At 35.7% G+C, this 12,066-nt stretch overlaps 1 protein-coding gene across 3 annotated transcripts in view; it reads left to right on the forward strand.

Annotated features, from left to right (window-relative positions):
• ATG10 (autophagy related 10) overlaps positions 1 to 12,066 on the forward strand; it is a 248,954-nt gene that overhangs the window by 73,636 nt on the left and 163,252 nt on the right. For 2 of the 3 annotated variants that reach the window (XM_043913534.1, XM_043913532.1), the window contains exon 3: positions 2,859 to 2,966. The exons of the other annotated variant lie outside the window; for it this stretch is intronic. In XM_043913534.1, the coding sequence (XP_043769469.1) occupies positions 2,859 to 2,966 (108 nt within the window). The remainder of the gene's footprint in view (positions 1 to 2,858; positions 2,967 to 12,066) is intronic. 3 annotated transcript variants of the gene reach the window in all.

A 12,066-nucleotide genomic window follows, 5' to 3' on the forward strand; every position in this document is an offset into this window, starting at 1 on the left:
CGGTATTCAACCCAAGATATTACCTAATATCAAATGCTGTTACATAGTTTTTATGACACACATTTGAAAACATATTCAATCTTAAATGGCTCACAAACACTATGAAATCTCCTTATTTTATAGTTAAAAACTGGATTTTTGTATCTTGGTAAAAGTATTTAAGAGAATTATGAATTTTTTAGTTTGAGTGCTATTCTGTACATATATTTTTTTACTACATCAGATTAAGTAACCACGTTTTTCTTATTTATAATTATTTTAATTCTGTTGAAATGCGAATGTTAGTGTAACATTTTGGTGGAGAATTAATAATGTTCTTTAAGACGTGAGTATGTGCATGAGAATTACTAAATTTTTATGCATGACTTCATTAAGTTCAAACAAGTTTTGCCTTAAAAAACGAAACCAATCACAATTAGATGAACATCAGCTATTAGTGATTTTAATAGTAAGTGTTATTGGAAAAGGTTACTTTTCATTCCAATCCCAAAGAAAGGCAACGCCAAAGATTGTTCAAATTACCACACAAACAGTTGCACTCATCTCACATGCTAGCAAAGTAATGTTCAAAATTCTCCAAGCCAGGCTTCAACAGTATGTGAACCATGAACTTCCGGATGTTCAAACTGGATTTAGAAAAGGCAGAGGAACCAGAGGTCAAATTGCCAGCATCCATTGGATCATCAAAAAAGCAAGAAAATTCCAAAAAAATGTCTATTTCTTCTTTATTGACTACGCCAAAGCCTTTGATTGTGTGGATCACAACAAACTGTGGAAAATTCTGAAAGAGATGGGAACACCAGACCACCTGACCTGCCTCCTGAGAAATCTGTGTGCAGGTCAGGAAGCAACAGTTAGAACTGGACATGGAACAACAGACTGGTTCCAAATAGGAAAAGGAGTATGTTACAGCTGTATGTTGTCACCCTGCTTATTAAACTTCTATGCAGAGTATATTGTGAGAAACGCTGGGCTGGATGAAGCACAAACTGAAATCAAGATTGCCAGGAGAAATATCAATAACCTCGGACATGCAGATGACACCACCCTTATGGCAGAAAGTGAAGAAGAACTAAAGAGCCTCTTGATAAAAGTGAAAGAGGAGAGTGAAAAAGTTTGCTTAAAAATCAACATTCAGAAAACAAAGATCATCGCATCCAGTCCCATCATTTCATGGCAAATAGATGGGGAAACAATGGAAACACTGAGAGTCTTTATTTTTGGGGGTCTCCAGAATCACTGCAGATGGTGACTGCAGTCATGAAATTAAAAGACACTTACTCCTTGGAAGAAAAGCTATGACCAACCTAGACAGCATATTAAAAAACAGAGACATTATTTCATCAACAAAGGTCCATCTAGTCAAAGCTATGGTTTTTCCAGTAGTCATGTATGGATGTGAGTCAGACCATAAAGAAAGCTGAGCTCCGAAGAACTGATGCTTTTGAACTGTGGTGTTGGAGAAGACTCTTGAGAGTCCCTTGGACTGCAAGGAGATCCTACCAGTCCACCCTAAAGGAAATCAGTCCTGAATATTCAGTGGAACGACTGATGCTGAAGCTAAAACTACAATACTTTGGCCACCTGATGCAAAGAACTGACTCATTTGAAAAGACCCTGGTGCTGGGAAAGATTGAAGGCAGGAGGAGAAGGGGACAACGGGATGAGATGGTTGGATGGCATCACTGACTCGATGGACATGAGTTTTGAGCAAGCTCTGGGAGTTGGTGATAGACAGTGAAGCCTGGTGTGCTGCAGTCCGTGGGCTCGCAAAGAATCAGACATGACTGAGTGACTGAACTGAAATGAACTGATTATATAAGAAGGGGCTTTCCAAGTGGCACTAATCATAAAGAACCTGGCTACCAGTGCAGGAGACTTAAGAGATGCAGGTTTGATCCCTGGTTTGGGAAGATCCCCTGGAGGAGGGCATAGCAACCCACTCCAGTATTCTTGCGGGGAATCCCATGGACAGAGGAGCCTGGCTGGCTACCATCCATAGGGTTGCAAAGAGTTGGACACGACTGAAGTGACTTAGTATGCATGCATTATACAAGAAGCAGGAGAGAATGCAGCTGGTGAAGGGCTTGGAAATCACACCTTCCAACATTTGAGAACAGTGAAAATTATCTTCAACTCTTTGAAGAATGACTCTGGAAAAGAGTTTAGACTCCAGAGGGCATAACTAGAACTGGTGAATTAAGGTTAATTCAGGTCAACTGAATTAACTGGTGAATTAAGGTTAAGGACACACTTCAGTGCAATATAGAACTAAACTTTCTCAGTGAACAGTGTGTTGTATACCAGAATGCATGTGGTAGTTATGTAAGGGGGTGACATGTGAGTACCTGGAAGTGCTCTGGAAGGGGCTGAATGATTACCTCTCCAGGACCTCTTAATGGAGATCTTGCCTTGAGCAAGAAATTGAAACAGAGGATCATTTCTAGCTTCAAGATGCAAGTCCTCCTAAAATTTCTATTTTTCTATATGCTATGAAATGAATATCAATATTATATGACAAGACATTTCTATAAGTTGATATATGTTTAAACAGCTGCCAACCTGTGTGCTCTATGAATTCTATGTTTTGAAATGCTTAGAGGAAAAAGGTATTTAATCTCTGAGAAGAGGAAACATCATTAACAGGTGAGAAAAGAAGGGGCATAAAACTTCTATTTATTGAGTACTTACTGGGTGCAGGATGAGTTGGGTGAATTTATCCATATAATCTCATCTCATTTAATATACTTAGTTTATCATTGCTTGGTTTGGAACTTATGAGACACTGTGGTTCGTAGAATGATGAGTTCTCACAATAATTGGCATTTTCTCATGTATTCTTTGGTGATGGGACACAGGACTGTTCTGATGGCTACATGTGCAAAACACATTTTCAAGTTAAAAATGGAACTGCAGTGTCACATCAAGGAACATCTGACCATGTACAGACATTTCTTCCTGTGGAGGTGAGTGATTTAACATATCACGGTCTTCTTTTTAGTCTTTGTAAAGTATAACGTAAAAATTTAAATCTAATAAATATATTAAAAAAGTTAACTGCCATCAGATCCTGAACCTGTTGTAAGGGGAGAAGTGAACATCATTTCTAAGGGGTATTTTCTTCTATAATATTGAAATCAGTAACTGTGGTAAAGTTAAGATTCACTCTGGGTCTGTACAGGTTTTCACAAGGCTTCACCCTTTTGATTTCTCTTAGATCTAAAAACTACAGATGCCTTCCATTGCTTTTTATTTTTTCCAGTGAAATCCCCTCAGGATAATACAGGCCTTTCCTTAGCTGCGTAATGCGTGGTGGAGATCTCTTTACCTGTCTATCTTTAACTTTTCTCCTATGTCCTTTAAAATATGCTGGATCTGGGTCTTCTTTAGGGGACTTTAACCTTAACTTGAAAATCTTGCTAAATTAAAATTTAATAAGGTACTAATAATGGCATAATGGTTTTCTGGGATATTTTCAACTTTCTTTTTATCAAAATGCAATAGACTTATTCTACTTCATGTTAACAAAAATTTTTATAAAGCCATTGTAAAAATAAACAATAGAAAAATGTATAAAAACTCCCGTACATCCTTCAACTGAAGGTAACCACTATGAATATTTTGGTAAGTATCCTTACACATATTTCTGTCACACTCACACACATACACACTTGTGTTCTGCAATGAACAGATATGGCATGGACTTCTTTCCATGTCAGTAGATGTAGATAGCTGTAGTTCTTTTTTAATGGCTCCATTGCATTCCATCCAATGGATGAACTATAATTATGTGAACCCATATTGAAGTAAAATGCTTGAATTTTAAAATTGAATCAGTGGGGATCTAATTGCCTCAACATAAAGAAAGAAATCTAATGCTTAAAATTCCAAATATCCTAGTAAAATGGGAAAGGAGACTTTTTTTTGTGACAGTTGAGCCCTAACCCCTTCTGTCTGTGTACAATGCTGGCCTGGAAGTAACTGTTGCCTGTGTAATTTATTTTTTATTTATTTTTAAAATTAAATTTATTATTTTTTTAAAGTACTCCAAGGGATTTTTATATTTGGTTGCACCAGGTCTTAGTTGCACCACATGGGGTCTAGTTCCCTGACCAGGGTTTGAACCCAAGCCCCCTGCATTGGGAGCTCGGAGTTTTAGCCACTGGACCAGCAGGATAGTCCCATTGCCTGTATAATTTACTTTGCAATTTATTCTTGAGGATATTGTGTTTCGTAATAAAGTAAGTGCCCCTGATTTATATATATTGATTTAAGGTTTTTTTGTTAGTGTTCTTAGTATATTGAGTGCTTAGTCACTCAGTCGTGTCCGACTCTTTGCAGCTCTTTGCACTGTAGTCTGCCAGGCTCCTCTGTCCATGAGATTTTTCAGGCAAGGATGCTGGAGTGGGTTGCCATTTTTCTCCTCCAGGGGATCTTGAGTAGGTATTCAAACCTTGATTACTGTTTCATGGTTCGAATAACCAACATCATGTATGAAGCCAAGCATGTTAGGAAGCTTTTCAGTTCATTATATATTAACTTCAAAACTGCACATGGAGATGATGATTTAAAAGATAAATTACTAGTTCTTCCCTAACAAGTTGGCAGACATTTGAAAAGCACTAAAAAGTGGTGTTGACAGTGTGAAGGAACTGACACTTTCTGGTTGATGTTTTAACTTCACAAAGTTTAAAGATGTGCACATACTATGCATTATCTATTCCAATTTTAGGAATTTAGCTTCATAAAATATAATTTTTTTCAACATTTTTTATTTTCAACATTTCCCAACAAATTTCAAACATATGAAAAAGTCAAAAGAATTTTGCAGTGAACATCCATGTACTCATTGCTTGGATTCCAACATTAACATTTTGCTGTGCTTGCTGTATTATATATCCCTCCTCTATTCATCTATCTTCCTTTTTGATGCACTGCTGTTACATCAAAGTAAATTGCAGAAAATAATTAGAAATGTACACAAAGTTTTACATGTGTTCATTTAAAACTTTTTCAAATTTTACATGAAAGTATATTCATTTTACCATTATTTATAATAGGAAAAAGTAGAAACAACTAAAATATCCAACAGTAGTGGATTAGTTGCTTATGGCACATCTCTGTGATGGACTTCGTGATTCAGTAGGTTTGGACTGGAGCCTGAGAATTTGCAGTTCTTACAAGTTCCCAGGTTATGCTGATGCTGCTGGTACAGGGACCACCACGCTCTAACCCCACTGCAGTACTTTATAATGGAACTCTTGGCATATTTTAGATGTACAGCTGAGACGGCTAGTTAATATAATGTATGGTAGAGTTGATACTGTAATAATCTTGATGAAATGAAAAATGTCTTAGGTTGAGCCTGAGATGGAGATTCCTGTTGAAGTGACTTATTAGGGATATGTTCTTAGGAGAAAGGGAGTGATGGAAGCAGGAAAGAACATGGGGTGAAAGCTAAGGAGACTGCAGTCTCACTAGAGATGAGCTTTAGTCTGATCTCCTTAGAACTCTGGAGCATAGATACCCAAAATTAGTCTCACCTTGTGTCCTTGAGGCTGACCTTTTGTACTCTGTAATGTTTATTGATCTGTCAGTCTGTCATTGACTGAGGTAGAGGTAGACATAGCTTCCAAGCAAGATTGTTCCAGTATCACTGAGAAATTCTTCAGGGAAGGGGGCTGCTGTGTTTTATCAGCCAACAATTATAACAGCTGGGTGTGAATGGGTGCGCTGGCCTTGAGGGGACCTGGGCAGGGCAGCAACAGTGTCTACTACCAAAGGGTAACCTAAAACCAACAAAATGGCATCTGTGAGGAAGTATAAGGCCTGCATTGACATGACAGCAGTTTGTTTGAGAAAGAGCTAATGATTTTAGCTAACCACAAGCTCAAGGTAAGGGAAAAAAATGCCACGGATGCTAGAGAAACTAGCTGGAACCTAAGCCATATTAATGAAAGCATGATTGGATCCCAAATATTGTCTGGGGTCCCCTGGAAGGTCCCAGAGACCCTTTCAAGGGGTACACAAGGTCAAATATATTTAATAATGTTAAGATATTATTTACATTTTGTACTTTCATTCTCCCCTAGTTTCCTAGAGGCTACCTATGTGTGATATTGCAACGGAGTGAATGCAGAAACAGTTATAAAAATCCAGCCGTCTTTAATTAAGTTAGACACTAAAAATATTTCCAAAATGTATACTGCTTTTCTTACTAATTTATGTTGTTTTGGAAAACACTTATTTTTTTCATAGAAATTTGCTGTTATATTATCATTCATAGAAATTTGCTGTTATATTACCATGTGTTTTTAAAGTGAACTAATATTTTTTTGAAATTTCAATTTTAATTTCTAATACAATAAATGTCATACACATAACTCTCTTAAACAAAAAGTTCATTGGAATCATCAATGACTTTTAAAAGTGTAAAGGGGTGTTGAGACCAGATAGTTTGAAAATCATTGCTATAGAGCAAGGAAATATTACCTTATTATATGTACAGAACAACATTGATAGAGTACATGATGAATGAATTCATAAATAATAGTTGAAAATTGATCATAAGTGGGATTTATCCATTCAAAGAAGCACGCTGGGGGCCATGGGTAGGCTTGAAAATATATTATTATGAGGACTATTGGGAACTCTGGGGATGTTAAATTAGAACTAAAGACCTAGGATGGTTAATTGTCTTAAGATATTTAGAAAGCTTTCCCGTGGAAGAGAGAGTAGACTCACTTTGTTTCTGAGGAGACAGAGTAACTAGAAATTACTCTAGACAAGTCTCTACTGTTTAGATTGTTCACAGTGAAATTGGTCAGCTTGCAAAGCTGTGAGATCCCTTCACTTTCTTGGAGATGTTAGCCACAGAGTGGATAAGCTTTTCTCCAAAACAGTGGTCACTGACAGAAATGTTCAGATGTTTAAAGCACCAGGATGGTGATGAATGAAGTGGGCTGATGGGAGTTGGTGGGACCTGTGGAAAAGTGGAGGGGGAATGGTTCATCCAAAGGGGCAATAGAAATGCATCTCCAGGTGGATTTTCAAGAGAAGGCAAGATCTGGGTTTATGTGTTGATTTAAGTAAAAAAAAAAATTCTGTTTAGTCTAAATGGACTATGTGTATGGGCTGAAAATGGTCCTTAGGCCACCAATTTATAACCTAGCCTCTAATATTATAGAAAGGGGTCCCACATTGTATAGAAGACTGAACCAGGGGACTTTGGAATTTAGAGCCCCATCCATAACTGGGCTTCCCTGGTGGTGCTAGTGGTAAAGAACCTGCCTGAGAATGCAGGAGACAAAAGAGACCTGGGTTTGATCTCTGGGTCAGGAAGATCCCCTGGAGGAGGGCATGAAACCCACTCCAGTATTCTTGCCTGGAGAATCCCATGGACAGAGGAGGCTGGTGGGCTACCATCCATAGGGTCGCAAAAGCGTTGGACACGACTGAAGTGACTTAGCACATCATATCTGTACATAACATTTCCTATTTAAAGATATTTGAAAGAATGCCTCTTCTGGTAGTTACTTTAAAAAAGATCTAAAAAAAGATTGGCCATGTATAAAGTGGGAAATCAGATCACTTCTCTGTTCCAATCAGAACTGGTAGTCTTGACTATAGAGGGGTAGCTGGATTCATGATTTTTATGCCCGTGAGTTTATGTGCAATAAACAGGAATTTAAAAATCAAAGAAATATAATGGAATATGTGAGTGAAGTAATTTGTTAAAATCATAATCTATGTCTTGTTTGAATTTTTAAAATGTAATTTAAAATGATACTTAAAAGAGTGAGATGATATTCAGAAATCTACTAAGTATATTGGGGTTTCTTAGTGTTGGTTTTGGGGACAAGAGTTCTTACATGATTATTCATTAGATAAGACATTTATTGTTGAGAGTAGATACTGTGATTTGCTTGTGACCTTTCTGAGTTTGTGAAGTAACAAACAAGACTTGAACAAGATCTTTTCATTACCAGTGACCAAGAGAGATTCATTGCTTTATTTATAAAAATAAAATAATAGTTTGAGAGTGAAAGTGGTAGCAGAGGCTCTATATTCAAGTCAGACAATTATTTTTGAGGAAAATTAGTCACCGTTAACCTTTAAACCTCACGTGCATGTTATTGCAAAATAACTGCTAAACTTTAAAATTATCTTGTAAGGTTCTAAATTAACTCCCAGTGCTAAAGAATCCACCTGCCAATGCAGAAAACACAAGAGACACAGGTTCAATCCCTAGGTCCAGAAGATCCCCTGGAGTAGGAAATGGGAACCTGATCCAGTGTTCTTGCCTAGAAAATTCCATGGACACAGGAGCCTGACAGACTACAGTCCCCTTGGCTGCAAAGAGTCAGACATGACTGACACAGCACAACAGCAGATTAACTCACTGGCCAATATAGGCTACGCTGGCTACCATTCTAGAGAATTCTGGCTACAGTGCTACAATTCTAGCTACAGTTCTCTAGAATCTACAATTCTAGAGAAACAGGGTATAAGGTTTTTTTTTAAATCATGTTTAACATTAACCACTCTAAATAAAAGGAAACAATGAGATGAATATTCAACATGAATATTGATTTTTAATAACCAGTAGTAAAAATTATTAATGAATGTTTAGAAGAGGGAAGTGCCTGAAAGTTCTTCCTGTAGAAATAGCTTTTGTCTAACATTGCTTTGCATTTTCTTTTTATCGCTACCATCTTCATATATGGAATTCTGAATCATTTTCATAGAATAGAGATAGCCCAGATTTTGCCCTTTGATTAATTCAATTTAGATACCCATAAATATTTATTTTAGGTTGGTCAGTGATTTTTTTATATTATTGAAGTTTGGATTCTTCTGTCTGAAGTTTCATTTCTTCCTTTTGAAGAGGTATCAGAGATGGGTATTGAGCACATTTTATTTATTCATTTACTATCTTCATTACTTTAAAGCCTGAGGATACACCTTTAGATTACATTTTTTAAAACTATGAAAATGATAGAGTCATAAGAATAGCAATAGTATGCTACTGGAAAAAGGGATTTTTGTCCTAGGGCCTTGTAGTCCAGTAACTGGGACTTTCCTCAGTCCAGGGCAGGTAGAACATTATAGGAAATCCTGAACAAAAAACAACTTATCACAAATTCCCTGAAGCATAAAGCTGAGAATCAGTAACAGGAAATGATCTCAATTACCAAAAGAACATATTCAGAGAAGGATGATCTTCTGATGTAACCAGGTCTTCAAATATACTCATTTGCCCTAAGGATTTTATTAAGTGGCTTCTAGGATGAGTTCTATTTTGTATGTCTGAAATAGACTCATATGTCAGAATATTATGGGTTTTTTATATATATAATGGAGTAAATGACAAGCTACAGTTCTCAGTGTTAACAATTTCTCTGTAAAGCAACTGCTATTTTTAGACTGAAGTATAGACATGTTGATAAATGTAAATGATGAGTAATAAGCATGTTTACCTCTAGTATTTGAAAATGTAATTATTAAAGCAGTGCTAACATATCAGAAAGTCTATTATACTTAATGTGTGTAGATACAAATGAAAGTACCTCTAATAGTCAGTGTTTATTTATTGATTTAATGAATCTAATGCTGATAGATAAGTAGATTTTTAAAGTAAATAACTATTAATACAGTAAACCTCAATCCCACAATACTGTTTTGTGTTTTTCTTGTGGTATATATATGAAAATGTTCAAAGGCAAAGTAAATTTTATTTAATTTATAGTGTAAATATATGCCACGGAATGGTGTGTTTGAGAGAGGAGAGTATAGGATATTCTGAAAATCAGTCAGGTCTGATTAGGATTTTCAGTTCTAATAAAATTGTGAATTATTGCACTAGATACAGTATTTGTTATACAAACTACATTTCTTTAACTATGCTTTGACAGAAACGTGTGTTTACTTATTCTTAGAACTCATCAGAAATCACATATAGAGATGTTGCACTAAAACTGTTTGAACTTTCTAATAAAATCTTGGTGGTGGGGGCGGTCTTAAAAGACCTTAGTGTTCAGCTGTGAAACCAAGAAGTATTATAGGGAAGCAGAAACATGCCCCATACTCTCTCAAATCTTTCTTCTCTAGGCTCTTGGTATCTGAGTAATATCACTTTGCAAAATTCAGAGAAAATATTAGGTTTAGTGAGAACATGTAACCTAAAGGCTTCTTAAGTTTACTCCTATCTTTGAAATTCTCTGTGCTCTATTTGCTGTGGCAGAGCAAAGAGAGAATCTGTTTTTTGAGAGAAATCAAGTTGAATCAATCCAGATAGGTAACTAATTCTCTTTCTGTTTTTCAAGCCAGTAGAAAAGCCTTTGCTAAGGCTAAGGCACCTGCCATACCCACTGTATTTTAACTCAGCAGTGAGTTATATCACAAAGCTTTCTTTATGTATAGTTCTAACATTGAAGTGTTTTTTAAAAGTCAAAAGTATGATCATTTCTAGCAGCAGATGTGTACTTGAGAGAATACTGAGCTGATATTTTCTGTATGAAAATCCGATTTTCAATGTGAAATGCTTCTGTCCAGTTGTAAAGGTCTAAAAGGAACCAGTTATTTCTGAGGAAGAACACTTAGTGTATTATTTTAATTGCTCTAATTGTTTCTCCTATTGACAAAAAAATGAGTTTGAGTTGCTCTCCATGTATAGGTTAAAAAAAAAAAACAATAGATTAATTGGAGGTTTCAAACTTTATGAGGATATCTTGATTTTATAATCAAATCTAAAATAAATGAAAGTGAAACCACTGTTTAGTATTTCTTCCTCCTCCTTTGAATTTTTTTTTTTTTTTTTTTGGGAAATCTGTGGAAACATCATGTGTGGAGAGAGATCCATTGGAATATACTATAATGAGATTTGCTCTCACAAAAGATTAAATAGAGTCTAAAATATTTGAGTTTTTAAAAGTTTTTTTAATCAACTGTGTTTAAAATTCCTTTTATTCCTTAGTTAAATTGTTTGTTTTTGTTTTGACTGCACTGCAAGGCATGTGAGATCTTGGTTCCCTGACCAGGGATCAAACCTGTGCATTCTGCAGTGGAAGCACACAGTCTTAACCATTAGGCTGCCAGGGAAGTCAGTTAAATTGATTTTCAGTTAAATTGAAAAGGTTAATTTAAAAAATATTTTCTGGAGTGAAAGAAATACCCATCAGCATAATATTCTATGCAGGACTCAAAAGCAGTCTTAAGAAATTGAATGTTGAAATGGAAATGTGAAATACCATGGAAGACAGCAATCTTTGGTTGTTTGAAAGACTGTTGATTTTTTTTTTTTTTTAGCTTGAATGAAATTAGCTACTTGGCAGGATTTTTTTAACTGTTAGATAAAGACTATTATATAGAATGTGGTTTTACTACAGAATTATTGCCCAGAACTGGGGACAATTGTATTTGTATATTGCTACTTATATAATCAGACCCATGTAGGTTCCAATATTTTTTCAGCTAGGACCTGAAATGCTCAGTGTTAAATTGGCTTTATTAAAAATGTGGATGAATTATTTTTACAGGAAGACAAACATTTTCAAATTGGAATAGTGATTCTGAACCTTGCTACTAGACTCCAAGCATTGTCCTGGTTAGATCACTTTGATTCCACTGTGCCTGGCATATGACTGTCCGAAACTAATAGAGCCTATATTTGATTTTTCTGGATGGAATTATCCAAAATTTCCCCTCTCTCCAGTGTACTACTAAAATAAATATTTTGTCGTTATCAATTTTTGTCTGTTTATTAAATGGTACTTATTAAGTGAAGTGGCCAGGAATATTTGTTAAAGTTTATCTCTATATTGATGTGCCTAAGGGTGAAAAATAACTTTACCTTAAAATAAATGGAAATAATCAGGTCTGAAATCTGTTGCTTGTAGAAGCACCAGGGTTTATTAAGATGAAATTTCAATTGCCATTTATCCCAAAGGGCCAAAAGTGGTATATTTGACAAATCTTTTTCAAGAAAAGTTTGCCAGCCTCCACACTGGTTTTACATACAAGATAATTGGTAGTTTAGTGTTCTTTTTAAAAATAATAAACAAATGA

Source organism: Cervus elaphus, chromosome 9 (genome assembly GCF_910594005.1).
Source record: "Cervus elaphus chromosome 9, mCerEla1.1, whole genome shotgun sequence".
NCBI classification, from domain to species: domain Eukaryota; kingdom Metazoa; phylum Chordata; class Mammalia; order Artiodactyla; family Cervidae; genus Cervus; species Cervus elaphus.